The sequence below is a fragment of the Rhinolophus hipposideros genome (assembly GCF_964194185.1).
Source record: "Rhinolophus hipposideros genome assembly, chromosome: 19".
Lineage (NCBI taxonomy): Eukaryota > Metazoa > Chordata > Mammalia > Chiroptera > Rhinolophidae > Rhinolophus > Rhinolophus hipposideros.
Window position 1 is genome coordinate 45,029,098 of NC_138065.1, and position 25,453 is coordinate 45,054,550.

Sequence of the window (25,453 nt, forward strand, 5' to 3'; positions counted from 1 at the left end):
TTGTGGAGGGTGCAGCTCAGCTCCAGGTCCAGTTGCTGTTGCTAGTTGCAGGGGGCACAGCCCACCATCCCTTGTGGGAGTCGAACTGGCAACCTTGTGGTTGAGAGGATGCGCTCCAACCAACTGAGCCATCCGGGTGCTCAGCGGCAGCTCAGCTCAGCTCAAGGTGCCGTGTTCAATTTTAGTTGCAGGGGGCGCTGCCCACCATCCCTTGCAGGAGTCGAGGAACCGAACTGGCAACCTTGTGGTTGAGAGGATGCGCTCCAACCAACTGAGCCATCCGGGAGCTCAGCGGCAGCTCAGCTCAGCTCAAGGTGCCGTGTTCAATTTTAGTTGCAGGGGGCGCTGCCCACCATCCCTTGCAGGAGTCGAGGAACCGAACTGGCACCCTTGTGGTTGAGAGCCCACTGGCCCATGTGGGAATCGAACCGGCAGCTTTCATAGTTAGGAGCACGGAGCTCCAACCGCCTGAGCCACCGGGCCAGCCCCTACCTATTATCTTTTTTTTTTCAGTTTTTCTATTGGGCTTTTGGTCATTTGTTCCTCAATTTTTAATAGTTCTTTATTTATATGTTTTGAATATTTTCTCCCAGTCAGCCAGTTGTGTTTTAACTTTGTTATGATGTTTTCTGCCACACAATCTTAAAAAACATTTTGCCTCTGGCTTTTCAGTAACCATTACAGAAAGTTTTTTCCCACATTAAGATTAAAGAGGAATTCATCTAAGTTTTCTTTTAGTAGTTGTATGGTTTACTTATTTATCTTTTACATTTAGATCCCTAATCCATTTGGAGTTTACTCTTGTTTAAAATGTGATATACACATCCAATTTTGTCTTTTATTCCAAGCGGCTACTCAGTTGCCCCTACGCTATTTGTTTCGAATACCAACTCCTCAGAAGCCATTCTTGAGCTGGCCTCTAACTCAAGTTAGCCATAATAGGAGTTAGTCTCTAACTTCTGATTACCCAAAGCCTTTTGTTTATACTACTGTTTTCCTTTGTCTTGACCAATAATTAGTTCTATTCCTGTTTTATCCCCTCACTCCTGAAGGCAAACATTAGAGACCTTATCTCTGTATTTCTTCAATGCTTAGCACATATTGGACTACTTAACATATATTTGCGGAATGCTAATAATGATTAACTTGAATTATGAAGAAAAGTCTAATTCACTCTAGAAGGTAGGGTAAACATCTGATAAATCTGAGCGGGAAACACGTCAAAATTATTAGGATAAAATCAACTTTGGAGTTTTAAAGAGGGAAAGTTTAGTATCTGGAGTAGTCACTTCGGTAGAGCACTTCAGTTCCTACTGATGAGGTGTATGCTGATTTTCTTATGACTAGCAGAGACTGCTGATCTTACTCAAATTCACAGTGTAAATATTAAGGGAGGTGGTTTTAAGGGATAAAAGAATGAGAAATGATTGGTCAAAACTAAGAAAGAGAACATTCCCCTGAAGTGAGGTCTGTTAGTCTACCGGACAGTCTCCCAGAGATTATCTTGAAAGTCTGAAAAAGTATCAGGCAATATAATGTGAAAGACATTTTTTCATTGTCAGGGGAGATGGACTAGATGAAGTTAATTGAAATTTTTCCATCTTTCATTTTTAGGACTCTAAGAATAACAGCATCACAGATGGAAGTGCGCTTTGTAGCCTATTACTATTTTAAAAAATAAAATTCTTACTGCCTCTGGTGAAACAAAATGCACCTAAAACCCACATTATGGAAATGGCAGTGAGCGAACGGTACCAAGTAAAACAATATACATTATTCTTTACTAATGTCTATCATGAAAAAGATTTTATTAGGCATACTTGCATAATAACCTCTAGAAGCTATTTCCTAATTATATTGCTTCTAATCCTGTAAACACTTCTTTCCATTATACATTTAGGCCTAAAAATACTAACAAATTAGTCCTTAGTATATATAGTACCTTTGTATCTGCAAACCCCCGAGGACCTTAAAGTAGTTGTGTAGTATTTCATGATCATAAAAGGCATCATGGGCCTTCCAGGAGGTCAAACAGTTTGCTCCTGGCCACACACGACTGACATGCTAGCTGAACAGACATTCAAAAATACGGTTCTTACCACTTCTTTGCCATTTCTAGGTACACATTCTTAAACGCTAAAATATGAAATCCTTCTCCTGAGTTCTGGCAAAACTCAAAAGGCAGGTGACACAGGCCCTAATGCTATGGTCAGAAGAGTGCAGAGCCCTTTTTACCTGCAGGCACCTCATCTGAATGGGGACGTGCTCCTGAGGGACAGTGGTCTCACTGAGTAAGCGATGAGTCCAGGTAGCGAAGGACAGATCATCAAGTTTTGACCTTCGCTTCTACTGCATGTACTCGTATAAACTCGAGAGGCTGACCACATCCATTCCCACACATCCAATTATTCATTGAGAAGCAAACTAAGATAGTTCTCCTGAGTCACCCTATCGTTAATCTCTCAGGATTTCCACAGAAGAAAAATTATTTCTTTACACTGCCCACCCTTAATTCTATTTTACTTAGATTAATGTAGACCCTTTGCAAAAATAGTACCAATGTTGATTAATTTAAAACAATCAACGAATGAACAGGATGTGACAGCATACGAGGTTCAAGTCTTTCGATGTCCATCCCTTGGGAAATCACGAGTGCCATCTGTATATTGAGTTTTCATAAACAGCTTAGAAAAAAGAAATGGGCAGTTCTTATCTTCTAGAAGAGTGGTTCCTAAATTGTCTTGACCATGCATCAAATGAGTAAAATATGGATGGTGTGCATTCCTAAAATTGTTCATCTATAAAATGTAAGAATGTTCTGATGTATAACTACAAAACATTCAAAACCAAAATTTTTAAAAGAGTGAACTTTAAAAAAATCAATCATTTATTATTTTCTTTCTACAATACAAACGGATTGTGGTTTGTACCCTCTCAGGTACATACATCCCATTCTAGAGACCACCAGCTGGAATATTACAGGCCAGGGAAGGCACCTATATAAATAATAAGCCTACAATACAATAATGTTAGTACAATGATGGATAAATGTACACTCCTGTGGAAGGACAAAGAAGGTCTAGGCTAACGTTGCCTACAAGAGGTAGGGAGACACTGGAGCTGAGTTTTAAAGGATGAGAATAAATTTAGGAAGCACAGAAGGTTGTCTTTCTAGGCAGAAATGTGCAAAGATACCTGAGAAAACTTGTCTGGAGAACTCTTAAGTTTGGTAAAGTCGGAGCACTCTAAGTTGGGAGTCTTAGAGAGCTGGTGGGGAGGAGGCTACTGGGTATTAGGAGATGAGACTGGACCAGACAATGAAAGACTTTCTGTATCAAGTTAACTTTGGTTTTTATCATCCTGTAAAACATGAGTTACACTCAAAATCTTTCAGCAGTTGACTGATGCTTTTTGAAGGCAGAGGAAGCTTGGTCTAAAGACATACAAACGAGGGGAAGGAGGAGAATGGAAAGAACCCTGTGTGCAAGGCAAATACAGTGGTACAAAACCTGGTCCTGTCCGTGGGTGTGGGACCATAGAGAGCTAGCTACTAAAATACCTTCAGCAAGGGAGAGACAGGTGATGATGAGGTCTAGGATTTACAGAGACCACTCTGGCCGCAGCATGGAGGTTAAGGGTGAGGGAGGAACTGGAGGCCAGGAGATGAGTTAAAGTCCCTACTAAAGTACTAGATGGGACCAGCGACCTATTTGGAGAGGCTCAGTGCAAAATGCAAGGCCCTTGTGCAAAAGGCAGGAAAACAGTGCCACTAAAGATACTAAGACAGAAAACTTTTCCTTTCTTCAGCAGTCTCTCTCTCCACCTGCCATGGTAATTTTAATTTGCTATTTAATGTCATGGTCTCTCAGGCACCAGGGCAAGTACAGACCTTTATACTTGGGCCCCAGCCTGTGACTCACTATGTGGGTGGCCCACTGGCTGCCAGGTCGCTCCTCCACAGCTACCAAATCCATGTACCATGCCTTGGCCTAGGGCAGGGAAGTTAAGCCAGGCTTCTTCCCTTTCCACGGCTGTCACTGCAACTCACTGGGTACCTGGATTGGGGATGGGCAAGAGGCTTGCCCAAACTGAGCTGTGGCCTCTGGTCACCTGCCAGATACCAGTGAAGCTGACAGGCAGAGGCAAGGATGGCCCTGCCCAGCCCTTCTCTGAGACTCCGCAGGTTGCACAGCCTGCCCCCCATCTTTCTTATGACTGAGCACTGGTCCTTGTTAGGGTCGGACAGTGACAGCTGTTGCTGGGTGAGGCAGAGGGTGGAGGCTGGCTGGGGTCCCAGGGGAAGGGATGGGGCTAGTGTAGAATCCACTCCAGGGAGGCAGCAGGAGGTGGGGCCGTGCCTTGGCTCCAAGTTTGTGCACATGCTAATTGTTCCATTGGACTTCAGTGAAAAAACACAAATCCAAAGACGAGTCATTGAGAATTCTGAGGTGGCTACCGGAGTACTGAACTCCAGAGAGCGGTCTCATGCTCGTGAAGCCAGGCCTGGTACTGATTCAGGAGAAGAATAACAGGCACTGATAATTCAAGTCAGTAAGTGGCAGCGGGGCTGGGAAAGAGCGAATGGATGAATCTGAAGAGAGGCAGAGAAGAGCTGATGACTGAATTTGGGAGGAAAGAATAAAATACGATGGCTATTAGGTTTTTGGCTCTGGGCACTGAAGAAATCTGTAGTATTATCAAGTCATAAGTTCAGGGGGAAAATAGTCTGTGGGAAAAACGTTAAGTGAATACAGTTTGGGGCGAGCTGCATATAAATTACTATGGGACATCAGAACTAAGTGTTAATAAAATAGAGAGGACTGTTTATAAGAGGATCCTCCAGAACAATATTGCTCTCTATTTCCTGATGTGTTGGTCATTAATTTCATTGCTATCCAGTAATAAAAAGATCTTTCTAATATGAAAATCTCAGCATAATCCCATTAAATCAGCCCACATATAAAACATCTTACAAGAATACTGAGGCAGAGGTGGACTATATACAAAATGAAAAAGGTCAAGCAGTTTATTTAATAGACATGAACTTACGAAAGAGATAATAAAGTATACTATGTAAGATTTGAATAACTCTTCAGGTGGGAAAACTCGCAAAAATTAAAAAATCTTTCATATATATGACTGTCATAACTTGCTTTTTTCTTTGAAAACCAAATGTCATGCTTCCTATGGCTATATGTTTGAATAAACATGTATGGAACCATGTTCCTTATTAACAGGCAAAATTCTGGTAGTTTGCATAAAAATATAAATATGCAAAGGGTCAGTAATGAGCATCTAAAATAAAACTATAGAAAATAAGCAGCCAATATATAATGAAATGCATTTTGTTATTGTTTTCCCTCATCAAATATATTTTATTTAACCCAATATATCCAAAATACGATTTCAATTTGCAATCAATATTAAGGAGTATTCAGACATCTTTTTTCCCCAAGTTTTCTTTTAAATAGCTTTAACATATAGTTCACATACCATCAAATTCCCCCTTTTCAAGTATACAGTTTAGTGGTTGTTGAATATTCAAAAGGTTGTACAACAGTCACCACAGCCTAATGCCAGAACACTTTCATCATTCCCAAAATATACTCTACCTATTAACAGTCACAACCCCCTCGACCTCTGGTAACCATCAATCTACTTTCTTTCTCTATGGATTTGCCTATTCCGGACATTTCATATAAATAAAATGAAACAATATGAGCTCTGCTGTGTCTGGCTTCATTCATTTAGCATAATGTTTTCAAGGTTCATCCACGTTTTAGCAATGTACCAATACTTCACTCTTTTTAAGGTGGAATAATACTCCACTGTATGGACACACCACATTTTATATATCCGTCCTTCAGCCAATGGACATTTGGGTTCTGTCTACTTTTTAGCTATCACAAATAATGCTGCTATGAATATTCATGTACAGGGTTTTGTGTGAATGCATGTTTTTGATTTTATTCGTATATACCTAGAAGTAGAATTGCTGTATCATGTGGTAACTCTATGTTTAACCTTTTGAGGAGCTGTCAGTCTGTTTTCTAAAGTGTATGCATCATTTTACATTCCCTCCAGCAACACATTAAAGATCTAATTTTTCCATATCCTTGTCAACACTTATTATTGTCTCTATTTTTGATTATAGCCATCCTGGTGTGTATGAAGTGGTAGGCATTCACTATGGCTTTGATTTGCACTTCCCTAATGACTCATGATGTTGAGCATCTTTTCATATTTGTATTGGCCATTTGTACATCTTCTTTGGAGAAATGTCTATTTGAATCCTTTTGGAGCCTTTTCTTTTCATAGCTACCTCAACAGTAGGACAAAAAATTGTAGCGATATTTTAACCAAATAACCCCCTTGGAATGAAGTTCGTTTAAAATGAAATCAGTAGATGGTTACTATAAGACAAACAAAGCATTTAAAAATCCAGTGGAATGGTATTGGCACTAGTTATAGAATTAAAGGGCCTGAGGGTAGGAAGACACCTCAGGGATATTACAGATCACTGGCAATGCTTGTACCTTGCTGGGTATAGGTATAGCTAAGAAGTACGAAAATACCTTTCTGAAAAGCTAATCCTAGCGAAATCAAGAAGTTGGCAGGGTTTCCTTTCTATATCTGTAGCTTTCGAACATCTGTGGAAGAGGACAGCATCTGATACCAGTTCTACTTAGTGGCTAATTATATGCTCCCTTAAGTGGGCACTATCCTTTCAAAACGTTTCTCTCCAATAGTGAAAGCATAGGTATTAAGCCTCTACTAGCCCATTAAAGCAGAAGAAAACTATCTGTGCTTTGAAGAAGAGGGGCTTCTACCACACTATCCAGAAGAATGAGCTGTAAGTGAGCTCATCCTGTCCTCTCTCTCCAACAGCCCTCATCTCCTGGGCAGGATCAGTTGGAATATCCACTAGTTAGCAATGCTGCAAACCTATTTCTAAGAATAGCCACTGACTGAAAAGGGTTTCCGTCATTCTTTGATTCTTTCAAGTTTAGAATCTTGGCACTATTCCCTGCCATGTACTTTCCTCCAGGTTTTTGCTATCGCCTTTCTCCCCCTTAAGGGGTCATATCTAATCTTAGTCCTCTTTTCCCTGCTCCAAATTTTATATTTTCTAGGATATTTATCATTAAAAGATTTTAAAATTACACCCATTCTGATTACAAAATGATTTAAAGGTATAGTTAATATTTAATATTTTCAGACTATAACTTTTCTTTTCTGACATCCTTATCTTTATTACCTTATTTTTACTTCTGGTAGTAATATTTTCACAGATGTATAATATGAATATATATTCATATATTAATATTCATACATATTTGAATATAAATATACCCTTTATTAAATGAGGTATCACTATTATAGATTTTAACTCCATGTAGATGGTCAGTAAAGAGAAGGAGGAAAGATGGATATAGAATATTTAAGCAGTAGAGGACAGAACTTTTAAGTGTCCTGAAATACAATCGCAATGAGAATACAAAAAATGAAATAGTATTTTGCTGTGAATTCAGGCTGGCCAGAGGTCACCATGCCACAAATAAGGCAAGTATTCTGTAACTGTAGACTGGTCATCTGAACTGCCTGTGGCAAATCCTTAGAAGGGCAACTAATATACACGCAAGCAACTGGTTTGTGAACAAGAGCAGGCCACTGAGACAATGCCAGTTACTGTCTCAGTTTCTTACGCAAACTTGAAAGGACAGAAGAAAGCATTGATGTCTACAGGGAAGACACTGACGAAAATGAGTTCCTAATATTTCAACCAATCGTTTAGATGAAGAGTTCTCAACCCTGGCTGCAGGTTAGAATCTTCTGGGGAGGTTTAAAAAATACATACAGAAGATTAGGTTCTAGTCTGGAGACTGTGATTTAACTGGTTAGAAGTGGAGCCCAGGCGGGCATTGGTATTTTCTGTTTTTTAAGTTCCTTAGGTGGTTATTAGGTATAGCCAGAGTGGTAAACCATTGGTTTGGATGATGAACACTTTCTGGTCTCTATTAAGTGGGCATGAAGGTTGGTGTCTCTTTTGAACTTAGAAAAACAAAGATCTCATTGAGGATCTTACTGAGGATTCTATTCGAAACAGAGACCAATACCCACTGAGCCTGATATCTTGATACTTGAGAAAAGACGTAACATTTCTTTTTACACATGAACTTAGTCTACATTTATCACTCCAAAGCTTTATTCCTCCTAAAAACTATCCAGTTTTCATCTTTTGACAATCCTGTATCTAGGAGGCATACCTGATTGGGAACGCTCAGGTGTCACTGTGACAAGAACGCAGGGAGGCTTACACAGAAATAATCAGCTACTGCGTTAGCTCAACTACGCTTCTGGTTGTCTTGGCGTATATTTCAGGGCCTGAATTCTTTCAGAGCCAAGCTCAAGGCTAATACAAATGAAGCAGCTGTGGCCGCATTGTGTTATATTCACACGGAAGGCCAAGTCGGACCACTGTGTTATGGAAATGAGAACACAAAGCCGAGCACCTGGCCCGGAACACAAGCAGCTTTCTTTTAGCCAAAACCAAACTGATGGGCTCGTCTAAGGAGACGTGAAATAAAAAGCATAAATATCTAGTCACTTTATAAGTAGGATATGAAAGAAAGAAGGCTGTTCCAAAAACTCAGGCAACATGAAACAAATACACAATTACAAGATGTGATCTTTTTCCCTTTCTGAATCAAATGTAAGTACCTGGATAACTTTTCATTAATTTACTCATTTCTTCCTAATAGCCCCTGTAATATCATTTATATATAGTTTTAACAATGTATAAGCCACAGAATGAATGTCTTATTTAAAGGGGAAACAAATCTGACCAAGGTAAAAAGACTAGCAGAATGCTAAAGAAAAAAATGAAAAATGGGATGTTTAAAAAGAGGCAAAAACTATTCAAATGACGAAAACTGTTCTTGAAGAATCTCATAGTCCAAACTCAGATTTGCAAAAACATTGTGAGCTTATACATATGTATGACACCTAAAGGGCTCAAAGAAATATCCACAGAAACAAATTATTAAATAAAGAAATCTATCGAGTTTCACTTCCCAATATAAATAGATACACTATATACATAAAATACCATAGCCCTGAATTCCAAACATAAATTGAAATCTCTCTTTCCTCTTTGTTGAGGAAAAAAATATAACTATTCTGCACAGGTACACTCATTCATTCCAAATGATCTCTTAGTGGTTATCAAATGGTTTAGTAATCCATTTGACTAGAAACATCACCAGTCATACGAGAGAATAAGTGCGAGAGATACTCGATTCTGGTCCTTCAATAATTCATGTGTATTTTGTCCATTCATGTGTATTTGTTGAGTGCTTACTATGTGCAAGGTAGTATGTTAGGCACCAGGGTAGCAACAAAGATGAGTGGATGAGATATTCATTGTGTAATGAGGAATACAGACCCACAAATACTAGTTTTGATCCACAGTCGGGAATCTGCATATGTGCAGGGCTAACTTAAGTGATACGTGGATTTTCGTCCTCGGGGGCGGTGGGCGGCCCTAATCGCCACATTGTTCAAGGATTCAATATAGTTGCAATTGGAATTAAGGAGAAGAAATATGGAGAGTGGAGGAAGAACAGAAAACTATCCTTTAGATCTCTGCTTTTTCTTAAGGCTATGATTAGATAAAAGTACAAAGAGATTTAAACAATCTTAAAATCCAAGCCCTCGCCTTAACCTACAGGTTCAGCGGCCCTATAAATTCCCTCTTTCACTTCTTATGTCCTTATTTTTAAACTTACTGACTCTATTGTGTACCGCCTGCATAACGATGGCTTACACTCAGTAAGGAAAGCACATGAACACACTGCTCTACTAGGCATGTATTTGAAGTCTTTAACCATCGAACTGTGGGGGGAATGAGGAAGATACACAAAGGTTTTGAGCTTCCCTGCTTTGGCTCCTTTCTGCCTCACCCAGCAGCCGCCAGCAGGACAGAAGCAACTCGCTCACACTGGCTTCTCCTGGGTCTCCCTGAAGCTAACTGGGCTCTAGAACCATCAGCAGTGTGTTAGCTGGTAGCCAGGGATGGGTGCTGTGCTGGCTCTGCATTGAATGGTCCCTTACCCATCACCCTGAGTGACAGCAAGAGGAAAAAGAGTCATTCGGGGAGGAGTCAAGTAATTTACCAATGCTTCACAGTATTCATACAACTTGGTTTAGCTTTTGAGCCATTTCAATCAACACATCTCTAATGCTTTAGTGGCCAGCAAATTTTAGTTAAACTTGACAAACAAGCCCACTCACAGTCTTCTTTCAACCTATCTTTCCAGCCTTCTCTCTTATGATTTTTGCCTACACTCTTTCGATTCATGACCCCCTGAATCTTTTCCATATTCCCTGGAAGCAGCAGTCACCTTGTGAAACGTGTCTTTCCAAAATGCTCTTCCTTCAGCCTGGAAGAGTCTTTTTCCCTTTTTAGTTATTTTCATTCAGCCTTTGGAACTCGGCTCAAATACTGCCTCCTCGGCAAAGCCTCAGCTTCCACAGTGCCTACTGAAAAACTCGTGTCACCATGCTTATCTACTTCCTTATAAACCTGGCCATTGTTCTGTCTCTTGCTACTAGACTTTAAGTTCTCTGGGAGTGGAAAATTCTGCTGTGTTCATTTCTGTTTTCCTCAGCACCAAGTATAGTGCCAAGAAAGTATCAATAATTGGTGAATCACAGATACTTTGCCCAAAGTAAGCATTCAATAAGTGTGTCGTTGTCAATCGCTTCAGTCAAAGCTTGCTTTTGCTGCTCTCCGTAAGCCTGAAAATGGAGCTGGGCAGAATAAGGCCCTTTGGAGAGGCCACTACTAGCTCCTTTTCTAGTCTACCTGCTGAGTGGTGAACCTGCTGTCCACCAAAGCAAAGCCACCTGCACTCGACAACCACAGGTACTTACGCTTAAGTCTCATTTCTGCCCCTTCATGAAGTGGACATGGAAATGACCTTCTTTGAGACACTATACAAGTAACTTAAAAGTTAAGTATCTCAAAGTTTGGTTCCTTTCTATACTGCTTTCCCATATTCAGAGAGTCTGTTGTGATATGAATTACAGAAGTATTCTGCGTTGATCTGAAAACACACTTCTTATCGGCAATACATTTAAGTGGTGTAAGTCACATTAGCTATCGGTATTACAAGAAAATTAAAATAATACAATGTACCTTCACAGACATCCAAGTACTACAGCACGTCATTTAGCTAGCCTATTATGGTTTCTCTTAAAAGAATATAAATTATTTATCCAGCATTATCAAAAAATGAAGTACTTCACAAACCACATTTTTCTGATAACAAGTTTTATAAGCATCACATGTCTTCCAGATTTTAAATATTCTCAATGGATATATATCATCCAATATTATACAGTTCTACTTTCTAAAAAGCCCAGCACAACAGATATAATTTCACTTTTTCTGGATGATACAGGATCCTTATTGTCAATGGCAATTACTGCACTATCCATCCTGTAATACCCTTAAGGGCCGTTGATAAATGTAAGGCTATCTGCCTGTATCCTAAGTGGATTCAGATTGTTTTTATGATTCTGCAACCAGTGTTCAAGGATTCATGGTTCTTTTTCAAACAATTGTCTAGGTGAGGCCTTTGAATGGTTCAATTCTCCCGGAGAGCTAAATGCATGGGCTCTGTGACTGCAGTTTAGCCAAAGGCCTCTTCTTTCCCTCAATAGTTCCACATCCAGGAGGTGTCTGAGATTGTTAGGAGACTAACAACTGAGTAGGTGGTGGGTTAGTAGTGCGAGCCTTCAGGCATATGCATCACTGGTTGATTACTTTTACTCAAGAATAATTAATCTATTAGTAAGGCAAAACTTATATACTAGCTGCCAGCTTACTATTTAAGTATCGATTAAAATTATTGTTTCTAATTAATTCAAATTTTAAAAGCCCAGCCATGAACTTCAAATTCAATTTAAGAAGTACTTCAATGTTACCATATAGCAGAGGGATATACTTTCTGACTTAAAAAAACTTAAGAATTCATCATTTTATTTTAGCATGCTGGTAAGAAAACTCCAAATTCTAACTCAATCCCTTTTTGTCAAACTCTGTATATAAATAGTTAGTTTCAGTATATTTTATCTCTGTTTCATCAGGAAAACAAGAAGAGGGGAGAGGAAAAAATGCTTTTCTCACTTATGAAAGAATTTTGAAAAATAGGTAGCTAAGTCTGTGGAACAAAGAAATTTAGTAAAATGCATGAAATCTGGTATTTTAATATTCCTGTCATAATTTGGATATTAAGCCAAAATTTGCTTGTGATAATTAAAAATGAGAAAATTTGTAAAAATTTGAAAGGTCACAATAACAGGTATCCACAAACTCTACAAGGCACTAAAATATAATAAGGAGAAATCTTGCTCCTCATGGTTAATCCAAAATAAAACATTCATTTTGGTTAACTTACAAAGGAATACCTACTTATGTATCTCAAAATATCAGTTCTACTTAAAAGGTCATCCCAACTTAAAAAAAAAAAAACACTATGGAAATAAAGAAAGAAAGAATACAACATATTAACTTGGCTGAATTAAAAGAAAAAAATCTCATTTTTTCACACAGAAAAATCTATTTCTGCTTTATACTGTTTTCTATTGTACCCATAATAATGATCAACTTGGTGAAAGTTTAAAAAAACAAAATTTTAATAAACTGATACGATTAGGAAGTTAAGTATATTTCCTGTTCAATAAACAAAGAAAGTGGATGAATTAACATCTGGGTTACTCAGAGTTATATCGGAAGGTCCAAACCAGGCCTGCAACTGGTGGTCAGCTGACCGGATCACTGATGGCCTTCCCATCTCAGCACTGGATTTAACGTTGGTTCTCAGTACTGCCTAGTCAGTTTAAGCAGTAGTTTAAACTGGGCTATTTCCCCCAGGGTATTTCTTAAGCACTTACATGGTTATCTAAAAGGTGACTTAAGCAAAGCACAGGTCAGATTTCAGGATTAGAACTCACTATTGTCCAATTCTCTGATGATTTGCTCCGCAAATTTATGAGTCTCAACATCTTCTACTTGTGTTCCAGCTGTGTGGGTGTGGGGGGAGAGAGGAGAATCACACCCCATTTCAAAAAAAAAAAGAAAATCCCACCAAGCGTTTTTACCGAGTTGTGATAGGTTTGGGCTAGTAACTTGATAAAAGGGCATCCTGCAAAGACTTGCACTCTATAGCATAGAGGAATTTGAATTTCGTGTATTTAGTTATATATTTTAGAACTGCCCCCCAAATAAAAATAATATTCCCTAAAACCTTACACGGAAAGTAGTGGCTATTGGCCACAGTCGATCTATATATGTTGATAACACTGTCCTCTAACCTAAGTATGGCAGAGAAATTCTTGAGGAGCAAAATGTTTTGATTCCTTAGCAACTGTCTCTAAGTATAAGAAGAAAGGAGAAAAGTAAAATCTTCTTTTAGAGAAGAGAAACGCTTACTGGGACTTTGAAGGGTGAGGTATTGGCAGTGTCCATGGAGTTGGGTTTCTCTGATGTGCTGGTCCCTGAGATACTCCGTCTGCGGGGGGATCTTTCTGCCGGCACCTCTGGAAAAGAAGAAAGAAATATCATTAAAAACCCAAATTTTAATATCTTTCATTAAATTGTAAAATTATGGTACCCCTCCCGCCCCCCCCCCCCAAATCAGTTTGCTTTAAATGTGCATTACATTCTATAGCCACATAATTTGTCTCTTTATCTCTGGTGTTTGAACAATCAAGACACTAGGGGATGGTCACAGTTAAGAATCTGCTTTGTGTGACAGCTTAGGTCTTTATCTGTGCACATATAGAACGTAATTTCCTCTGCGCTACGTTTAATATCTATCAGTTCACTTAATATTTGCATCTCAGTGTATGAATCGACTTTTCTATTTGTCAGCAATATAGGAGTTAATAGAATCCAATGACATTTTTGATATTCTTGTGAACAAAATATAGTCTAGTGTTGCACACGATTTGACAGTTTGCACAAAGGTCAAAGTTCAGTTTGGTGCAGATAAGATGATTCACCAGACTGCAACCAAAGGGCCATGAGAAAACTGAAAGCTGCTGCCAGGAGAAAATAACATATATGCTTATGCAGATATAAAAATAGATCAGCTTCTCCTTGTTCTGGCAATCTGACCTCACTAAGATCTTACTCTGGAATCCTAAATCTGCTCAAACTACCTAACAAGCTTCAGATTTTGCACATAATGTGATAATCTCCAGTTTAATTACTATACACTCTATTAAGGCTACACTTAAATTTTTTCAGTGATATACATATATATGCATATATATGCACATACACACACGCACACATAGATAGATATATACATATTTTATACCTTTATCACAACTGCTTCCCATCTCCACTTCAACTGACAGACATATAGGAATCCAGCTTCTCAGATAACATTAGATAATCTCAACATGAACAAGAAAAAGAAAAACCACATCCTAAAAAAAGTATTCTGTATTATCTTCCGGATCTTAAAAAATAAGGAGTAAACTGTGACTCCGGAGACTGACATTTTGATTCCTGCTCTTCTCCCTTTAAAAGATAGATGCAGTTTAAACTTCCATTTCTGGCCTCCTGGCCCCTGGGATCCGTGCTACTTCCACTTAAGAGAAAGCGTTTTTTTTCTCTCGCTCCCTCCCTGTGTCTTGCTCTTCCCCCTCCCTCCCTACAGCTTGCAGAGAGAGCAAGCGAGAAAGACACACACAGAACTGCAGCTATTCAATCAATCGCTCCCACTGCACATTCTCATTAGTTACTTTCAGGCTATTAGCAGACGCCCAACCACTGCCTCCCGTCAGTTACAGAAATTTTTACTGTATTACACTAATCTGCAGCAAGAAAAAACATTTACTGAAATTTATATTCTCCCAGTGCCAAAAGGACACCATTTTACACAGACCCGGTAATGCACACAAATCAATCCCGCCTATGAAAATCCAATTGGAAGCGCTTACCCTATTACTATCTTTGCATGTGGAACACTGATTTTCTTTCCATGACTAAACATCTTCTCTGTGACATCTTGACTAGTAAGACATAAGCCAAATTGCAACATTCCCAATGACAGAGAGGTTGACACATAGCGTCTTACATGCCTGCAGTACAAGAAAGTTCCATGCTATTATTGTTTTAAAATCACGGCCAATAACTGTAAGTCTCTCAAGTGTGCACTAACCATCAGTGGTTAAATGAGACTTAGTGCACAAAGCCATTTTCAGAATTAGGCACACATGACTTCTAGGGCAAATTTCTAAAAAATGGCAGTGTAATTGGCCAAAATTCATGGGAAGGGCACAAAGCACTGAATATAAACATATCAGTTTGTCAAAGCACATTGAACAAGACCTTCAGACTTCAGGAACATGATTACCCAAGTTAGGCAAGTCTATATGGGGGGAGGCAGGTGGGCAGAGGGGGTGGGGAAAGTAGAAGATAACCTCATCTTTCCTCTGTTAAATTCCTATAATTAGAAAGGATAGGAGACAGTATTAGAATAGAATATATTTTAATCTCAGGATAATTGATGGAGAAACCAAATAGGGAGAAAAAGAAGTTCCATTAGCATGGATAAAATGATCTAGTAAACAGTTTTCCTTAATTTGCATTGTTCTGGCTAAGGAAAAAAAACCCACCAAACTTATTTCCTTACTTTCTTCCAAACGTCTAATTTTAGTTTGCAGGCATATGAACTCATTAAATAAATATATTCCAATACTTTTAACTATTTGGAAATTACATTGGCTAAAATGAGCAACCACATTTCAAACTATAACAAATACATTATTTGTTGTACTATTTTTTTTCAATTTTTGATTCTCTTTCTGTATAAAAACAAACAAACAAATACCCGCAACTCTGATGTACCTTAAAGAATGTTACTGGGTTCAAAAAGAAGAAATTAAATTATTCTTGCAGTTTGAACAATTGCCAACAGGAAGAGAAAAGAAAGGATACAAAATAAGCCACATCAACTAGTATTAGGTTGGTGCAAAAGTAATTTAGGTTTAAAAGGTTAAAAATAAATGCAAAAACTGCGATTACTTTTGCACCAACCTAGTAGTACAAGAGGAAGAAGTCTCCCCTTTTTGACCTTCTCAGCCCCCACAACAATATACCGATGCAAAAAAGGCCTCTGAATATCCAGGTTCTTTGCTTCTCAGAAGATTCACAACTATTTCAAAGCTGAGGGAAGAATATATAACCCAAGAACCAATGTTTACTTTGAAATAGGGTAGCAGCATCAACAAGAGCAGAATTACAACTTGCTGGGTTAATCACAGGTAGGCCTGCATATTAAACTGGTCCAGCTACTTTTAACTTTAAATCTCCAAGCAGAAAGTAAAGCTGCTACTATGCTCTTTAAGCTACATTTCTGCTGAGTTGGAAGGAAAATCTATAGTGGTTCCAGTAGGCCGGGATTAGACAGCTCTCTCCCCTACCCCTACTCACATTACATGCTATCTCATTATTTTCACCTACTGTAAAAATTAATGCTCCTTTCATAGTCACAACATTTAATTATAGTCATATTAAAATATTCTCATTCCATAAGACTGAGACAAGAGACATATAATATTATTTCAGTAGATAAAGGTCTGAAACTATTCTGTTCACTTTCTCTCATCGTCTAAAAATAATATTTATCTTCGGATTGAAAGGCAAAAAAAGAGTTATAAAAAGCTTGGTAAAGTTTTAAACTTATCTCTTTGTTTCCTTTGTCACTGGGTATGAACTGAGTTGAGGTGACAACTCATAATAATGAGAGATAACCTCCAATCCAGCTCTACACAGAATGATGTATTAAAGAGAACATTTGGGTGCTTTTCTGAACAGCCCTAGCAACTATCTGTGTGCCCTGTGTGAACCATTTCACCTTTCCTGCTCTGGTCTTCATTAATAAACTGGTTATTCAGACCAACCGGAGAGGAAGACATGATGAATGAGTTCACATGCTTTGATGTAATATTAGCATTTTGGAAGAAAGGGGCTCTCCAAATCCAGAGTGCAGTGTTATAATGTCCTTTCCTCGACATACACATTTTCCTCCATGTCGATGTGCTTTCTTTGAAAAGTGTGACAAAGAATTTGATAACTGGATCATTATAGGGGCAAAGGAACTTTGGGTGCCTGTTCAGCAAACAGAACTCAACCTCTGCCTTCAGAACCTAGAAGTGTGTTCACCGCCTTTAGCTCATCTGTCAGGAAGCAAATGTGGCAAAGCGTTTCAGGGAGGGAAAAAAGGGCAAGACTGTGAAGGAGGTGAAGAGGTATAGTAATTTCAACATAGTCAATATAGTGAACAGGTAGTTGCCTTGAGAAGGTGAGAGGCAATACTCAGGGAAGTAAGGAAGTCAGCCTTGCAGACCTCTCAGGGAGGAACTCTGCGGCAGAGGGAAGTCCACACAAAGCTCCCAGGGGAAAGCAGCAGCAGGCCAGGGGGCTCGTGTCAGTGAGTGGGGACAGATTGTAGCTTGTAGGCCTGCACATAAAGACTTCAGCTTTGCGCTCCGAAAGAAAAGCACCATACACTTCACCAGGAAGTACAAATCACACAGACACCCTATGGACAGACGCTTACTGGCACTTTCTTAATTGTTTTCTTTTGAGGAGTTTGAATAATGAATGTGATTGAAAGAATTCTGGAATATTATGTTTGGAATGAGAGTAAAGGGCAATGTTTATCCCATATGTTTGATATACATAAATGTTTCACTGGCAGTTAGGTTCCAAAACCCTCTGAAAATATCCATTGAGAAATGTACGTTATTTAACGTCACCATATATAAGAGCTAAACATCGATAAGCACCAAGTGCATTTACTTTTTGTTCAATACATTTAACCGAAGTCCATAGACCATCACGTCATATATGCACATACTTAACATACATAATATAGCCAAAATTGTCCTGAATTTGGATAATGTCTACCACTTTTAGGCTGGGTTACCTATCAGAGTTTTTTAAAAAAAATGTACATGAAAGAATTCAAAAATACTTTTTTTAAAGAGAAAAAAATATACTGTAAAAATTAAGCACCTCTTTTGTAATTAATCTGTCTAGGGTAGAAATATTTTAATGATAATTTTAGAGAACATTAAGTGTCTGTTATGAGCTAAGCACTAGGTCTAATACCTGTCTTACTTAATCCTTGGGACAGCCCGTGCGGTAGTAACAATTATTACTCTCTTGGATGAGGGTATGGGCAAATTCAAAAGAAGGGACTAATCTTATCAACAGGAAAGTTAATTCAGAAAATTTAACATGAAGATGAACAAAACGTAGGACGATATTTATAAAGTTTGAATTTGGTGAACAATGAAGTAAGGAACCAAAATATCCTTCTCACAGCAAAACTGGCTAGTTATGACAGTCCACAGAAACATTACATGTTCACAGACGCAGTCAGTCTGGCATACAGAGTATGTCTAAATATGCCACATGAAGGGCAACCCAAGCCAATTCCTAGTAATTCTGTACACAGAATTATAAAACATAAGTGACGGAATGCTCTGCCAATTATAATTCTTTACAGGCCCCTTTAATATTCTGGATATTATATTTAGGAAACTAGTGTTCCAATATTCTTAAAAGGGGAATTTTTCAGTTCACTTCAATAACCTTTTAAAAAATCAATAACATTTCAACACAGCATGATAGAAAATTGAATACACACCAAAGTGTGTTTGCGCACCCATTCAAGTGTCACTGAAACTTCAGTGTGTACAGTGTTGCTCTGAATGAGTCGACCTCATTATGGTCTAGTTATATACATAGGATATGAGAGGTCGGTGGCTCAAATGATTCATGAATGAAATAAGCAAATAACTTAGCTCTCCATGCTGGGAATTCTAAATTAGGAGAATTCTTCTTCCATTGGAGGCACATAAGATGTTTAAGAAACACAATAAGAAGGAATAGTAGTAGGGGATGGGTTTGTACCTCTTTAGTAAAGAGGGACTTTAATAACAAATAGCAAAATGTAGAAGAAAAAAGGCTTCATGAAAATGAAGTTTCATATTTTGTGTTGTAGGACTCCTATGGGTAATGGAAGCTTAAGGATGCAGGTAGAGAACAATTTTATAAAGGAAAAGGGACAAGAGCAAAGAGAAGAAAATTACACACTGCATTTATATAGCTGCTAACACCTGAGCACCTGGGCGTTTTATAGATTTTATCCACCTGATTTTCAGGGGGACATTTTCTGCTCTAGCCCACGTTTACTGCGTTAAAGCCTGTGCTCTGACAGTCACTACCATTCAGCTGCTCTGAAATACAAATCCCCAGAGCTGCTTTAATTCATCCAATTTGTATCACTTAAAATGCAGTGCTTCACTCAAACAAGCAGTCCTTTCAAGTTTGCATGCCCTAGTCACTTACTTCAATACGTACAAATTGGTGCTAAGTACGGAAAATGTGTTGAGTTCTCCTAAAGTACAGCCATCCACTCTCTCCCCACCTTTTCTTTACTTCAACAAATTTATTCTCTGGTATTAGGTATTATTTTAAATTTCTTCTTGTTAACATAATTGGTGAACAGGTTTCTCTTTAGTCAAGGAATACTCCCACAAGAATTCCATTTCTTCAGCTTGGGGCTTCACATGGTAATACTGGATGGCATGGTACAGAATAGTTTTAGAGCAAACAACACTCTCAACCAAAAAGACTAAGAAAACTGCTCAGGGATGTTTACGTGGTATCTTCTACAAAGCATCAGACACGTAAGTTTCAAATACAAAGCGTATCTCTGGGTCTTAGTGATAATAACTAGGGATCTTACTAATAATGATAAGAACATAACGAGGATAAATAAATAACACCACCAAACTATCATCTTTCTTGAAGATGTCCATTTTCTCTAAATTTTCAAATGTATTTCATAATCTATTTTTCAAGTTTCTGATTTTCTACAATTGTGTCCCTTTTTTTCATTTCTAACATTGTGTTTTTTCTTTTGTCTTGAATGAATCTTGACAGTTTTACTGATTTTCATTGGATTTTTTTAAAGAAATAACTCTTGGCTTTATTGATTCTACTACGTTTATTTCTGTCATCCATTTCATTATCCTCTGCTGTTATCTTCATTCTTTCTTTTCCTAAAATTTCTTTGGGTTTATTCTTTTTCTAACTTGTTAAGTTGAATATTTAACTAGCTCATTAATTCTCAGTCTTTCTCTTTTTCAATATAGAAGATTAGGGCTGTAAGTTTCACTTTATAACTATTTTAGCAATATCCTACAAGCTTTCATATGTACTATTTGCAGGATGTTCAGTTCCAAGTATTTTATAATTTCTATTATTATTTCTTCTCTGATTAAAGAATCATATATATGTAACTTTAAAAATTTTGAAAAGTGAAGGTTTTAAAAGTAAATTTTTGTTAACTAATTTCTAACTTAGTTCAACTATGATCAAGAGAATATATTCCGTATGATAAAAAGACTGTGAGATTTGCTGAGAATTGTTTATGCCCAAGTCTGTTGTCAGTTTTCAGATTCCATATGTGCTTGAGAAAACTACATAATTGTTGGGTTTCAGATTCTATACATGCCCATTGTATAGAATCCTAACTCAAGCTTATTGTATGTTTTGTGTATTTTCTATAGCCATACTAATATTTGCAGAGAGGATTATAGATTTATCAATTTATTCTTACATTTCTGTCAATTTTTGCCATGTAAGTTTTGAGCCTTTGTTATTAGGTGCATATAAAATTGTTATAGCTTTTAAGTGATTTCTACATTTTATCATTTATTCCTAGTAATGCTTTTTGACATAAAGTTCCATTTTACCTCATTTTCAGATTTATGCTAGCTTTCTTTAATTAGTATTTGCCTGATTATCTTTTCCCAAACCTTTTACGTTTAACCTTCCTGGGTCCTTATGTCTCTCTCATTCATAATATTAAAAAAAAAAAAAATGAGTCCAAACATTTTTACCTTTTAACATTTTCATATATTGTGTTTTCTGATATAATTGGATTTTATTTTTATCATTTTGTGTTTTCTATTTACTTTTTTCTATGTTTTTCTCATTTTCTGCCTTTTCTCATAGTGATCAAATTTTAAATATTCATTTTCTCCTCTACTGGTCTTAAAATTATGCACTCTATTTCTATACTTTTAATGGTTGTCCTTAACATTTTAACATGTATACTTAAAGCCTAAAACTAATCCTGATTTCTAGCCTTCTCTTGAATAATTTAATGATTTTAGAATATGTCAATTCCAATTACTTCCTTCCTATCTCTGACATTGTTGTTGTCCATTATTTTAGTTTTGCCTTATCAGAATGGTGATTACGAATTCCCCCACCAGTCCAGACTAAGATAAGTAAGATTTGTTAATTTTTGTCAGTGAGTAGGTTTTTTTCTTATTTCCACTTTCACTCATCAAGAGATCCAGTCCTATGAGGAACAAGAGAGTGGGGTTTTCAGTTCTAATTTTTCACTACGGTCCATCTCCTACTTGTGGCCATTAAAACTTAACCTTCCGGAATTCTGAGAACGGCAAATGCCCCCAGGACAATTTATTACATTAATTTTCAGTTGTTTTCTTTTTTATCTTCCTGGGGATTTCCTTTCCTTCCTGAAAGGAAAGTTCAGCCATTTAGTTTTAAATGTTTGTTTAATTAATATGATATTTCTGTATTATTTTTCAGGATATCTAGTCTGCAATATAATCAGAAATGGGAATTTTAATTTTTGAATATGCTTTCCCCCACGGTAGGTGTAATTTTAGGAATCAGATAATAGTTGTCAATAGCAAATAATAAATGATAGTCAGTAGAGTCATTTAGAAACTTAAAAATGTTGTTTTTGTCAAAATTACATTCTTCTTTTATAAAATTATTCTATCAGTTAAATGACTTCACTTAATGAAATAAAATCAAATCACTTAAATTCAGTTTAGAAAATGTAAAGTAGTACAAAATATTTGTTGAATATTTTCCTTCTTATTCTAGAATTTGGAAAACCCAATAATAATCTACTGAATAAAAATTGCAAACATTACCAATATACCTTAAATGGTACTTGCAGATATGAGAACAGAGAACGGTCATAGAAAAGCGGGGGAGGGGAAAGGCAGATGTGACAGAATAATTTGGATAATTGTGAAAATGGCTGCATCTCAAACTTTTGGGTATCTGAATAGAATTCATTCATTCATTTACTAAGCACCTATTCAGTGTTGCTCTGGAAGCTACCAAAATATTAAGAGAAGATATCTACCCTGAAGTAGCGGGGAGTGCTAGATGGGTACACAAATAAAATAATTAGATACACAAATAACTAGCTACAATGCAAGATTGGGTAAGATAAATGCCATAAGAATAATACAATGGCTGTTATATATCCCCCCTCTTGCCTACTTTCTGTCACTAAATCTCTGCATGCATCTTTGATTCCTGTATGAGTTTCTCCCTTCTTCCCTCAAAGATTAATCCTGTGCCCTCAATCCCACCCCAACACCCAAATCAATACAGGATTTTGTTCTATCAGTTATTCTCCTCTCTTGGTTCCACATCTTACTCTCCCTCTAACGGAAACTATGCACAAGTGTCCCCAATTTTAGAAAAGGCACCTTTTCCTTTCTATCAGTCACAGATTTCTCCAGGCAAGAGACGTCATCTATGGCTTTCACTGTCTCACTACCTGCTATCTTTCTCAATATTATAAAATCTGACTTCTCCTTCCTCAACTTGAATGAAATAGCACCGATACTTTCAGAGGTTATCAAAAATCTCAAATTACTGTGATATCCAGTGGCCTTTTCTGACTTCTCTTTCGTTTTTCTAACCACTGATGCTATAGACCACCTTGTTGACCTTTTTCTACCTCCGCACCTGCAAAACCCGACCATTTTGGCTTTCTTCCTCACGCCGTGATCATTCCCTCTGTGTCTCCACTTCCTCTCTACCCTACCCACCCCCACCATTGGTGATTCAAGGTTCAATCCTTGCCCTCTCTTTTTTCTTGACATTCTCTCAACAGTAGATCACCTATAAATGCTTAGAGCTTCAACTTTCTTTCTTCTCTAGATGGCTCTCAAATGTCGCTTTCTGTTATTTCATTTCCAATCATCAGAACTATATCTCTAGCCAAACATATACTAGTCATCTCAAGCTCAATATATCTAAACAGAACTCCTCTTCTTCTCTCAAAAACTGACTCCCTTTCCCAACTTCTCTATGCTTGTTAATAATACCACCATCCTCCCAAGTTCAGAAATAGTCTTTGGCTCATTATGTCCCTATTCCTCCAATCTGTCACCAATTCTGGTAGATCCTACGTAATCTCTCGACCTTTTTGTCTCAGTTATTCATCTGAGCTGCTCAAACATTCATCTGTACCCAAAGTGTACCAGGTTCTAAACAGACAGAGGATTGAGCTCCTGTTGTGGAGGCATTCACAGTCTGGCTTTAATATTAAATAAGCAAACCACTACTTATAGTATAGAGAGTTCAGTGTTAAAATAGAGGCACTCATTTCATATCTGGAGTACTGTAATAGCTTTAAAACAGTTTTAACTGCTTCTAGTCTCTTCTCCTTATTGGGACACTTTCTGATATGTCTTTCTAAAGAGCTATTTTGATCATATCTGTTTCTTGTTCAAGAATCTTGAATTCTTCCCAACGGCTTTCAGGATAAATTGTTACTCATTAGCCTTTCATGAAAGTCCCACGCTGTGAGCCACCAAATATCCTTTAAGTATTATCTCTCATTACTTCTTTATATGAACTTTTCATTTCTTTCAAATCAGTTGGATATGAACTGGATATTAAGATAATCAGGTATGTTACTCAATGGATAGGAACATAATTTAATATTCCTCATGATACTCCTTTCATACAGAAAACACTATTTCCATAAAAATCTATTCTATATTTTAAGATTCTGATTAAATCCTATCTCTCTAAAGCAATCTTCAGTATTCCTAATCAAAAATGATGACTCCCTTCTTCAAATTCCCAAAGCAATTTTTGCCTGGATAAATCATTTCACAATAAGGTACTGTCTTATTTTATTATCTCCATTGTTGTCTTAAATTATTGTTAAATCTTTCTCACTTAATTGTACATACTTCATGGTTTTTCCCCAACTAAATTCTATGCTTCTCACGAGCAGCTTTATCTTGCACTTTTTTTTATATAGCCATAGTACCTAGCACAGTCTTGCTCATGAGCAAAATTTGAAATGGGTAGGGTTTTGGGAAGTTCAGTTTGGATGAAGGGACACCGCTGATGGAAGAAACAGCACATCAAAAGGTAGGAAAGGGCAATATTTGTCCAAGATATAGAAAGTTAATCAATTTGGTGGAATGAAGTCCTCCTCACCCAAAAGAATGCTGGAATGTCAGGGGGAAGGGCCAGAATAATTTCTAGGGTAAGGTGTTTGGATGATGAGGGAACGATGGAAGGTTTCTGAATAAAGAACAGGGCACACTTTTATGAAGTTGCATCAAACCACCAGAGCACTAAATTAACAGGAAGTCCTGAATATCAGTTAAGTGGCTATTGCCTGAAAGTGAAGTGGAAAAGCCTCACCAGCACAAAGTACTTTTCATTTCCTCTCCTGGAGAGAAATCCGCCATAAAATTCCCTAGGCAACGAAAGCATAGTTTGATAGGTTCTCTGACACAATATCTCTGTTGGTTCCACTTATCCTAGATTCACCACAAAGTAGATTAAGTTTTCTTATTTTCCTCTTAGCATCTTCACTGGGAAAAGCATGTTCTTATTAATGGTAATTACATTAGCAAATGACTCCTCACAAGGGCTCTGCTTAATCCTCAGCTATTACAAGCAATATCTGAGACGGTTTTGCTCCCAGTTCCTCTGGAGGAGTCTAGTAAATTCCTGTTTATCCACAGAAGGAGGTGTTTGCGACTCATGGTCAGGAGAGAGCTTCACTCCCCAAATAAGACGTGCTGACATCCAGGGCTCAGCCCCGGAGCAGCAGAGGATGGGACACGTAGCTGTGTACTCTACTCAGTAATGAAACTTCCAGGTATAGCCCTGGAGTAGAATCATGACCCTGGCTTACCTGTGTTCTAGCTATTACATATGCCAAGGTTTTCTTCCATTAGGTGGATAATTTGTAGGAATTGGCATTTTTCTTCCAAGCATGTTCTAACATCCTTTGTCTTTATTATCTCCATCTGTAGATAGAGAGGGATTTACTAACTCTCCTAAACAGAGGGTGGGAAGGAGCACGAACTGTAATACCTTTTATTTGCTCATCTCTATTTGATCAAAATCTTTATAGGCATAGTGGGGTAATGGCCAAAAAAAGAGAAATTAACCTTGAGGCTAGATAATTGCATTTTATAAAAACATGCAAGAGCAAGGGAAAGATGTTCAGTAATGACTCTGCCTTCCTTTCCCATGATG

At 37.6% G+C, this 25,453-nt stretch overlaps 1 protein-coding gene across 13 annotated transcripts in view; it reads right to left on the minus strand.

Annotated features, from left to right (window-relative positions):
* Nucleotides 1-25,453, minus strand: part of RASAL2 (RAS protein activator like 2) — a 271,042-nt gene that overhangs the window by 66,058 nt on the left and 179,531 nt on the right. For 9 of the 13 annotated variants that reach the window (XM_081027010.1, XM_081027005.1, XM_081027011.1 and 6 more), the window contains one exon: nt 13,499-13,605. In XM_081027010.1, the coding sequence (XP_080883136.1) occupies nt 13,499-13,605 (107 nt within the window). Of the gene's footprint in view, nt 1-13,498; nt 13,606-14,390; nt 14,557-15,018; nt 15,160-25,453 lie in introns of those variants that run through there. The other 4 variants (XM_081027016.1, XM_081027008.1, XM_081027015.1 and 1 more) reach the window with 4 other exon arrangements.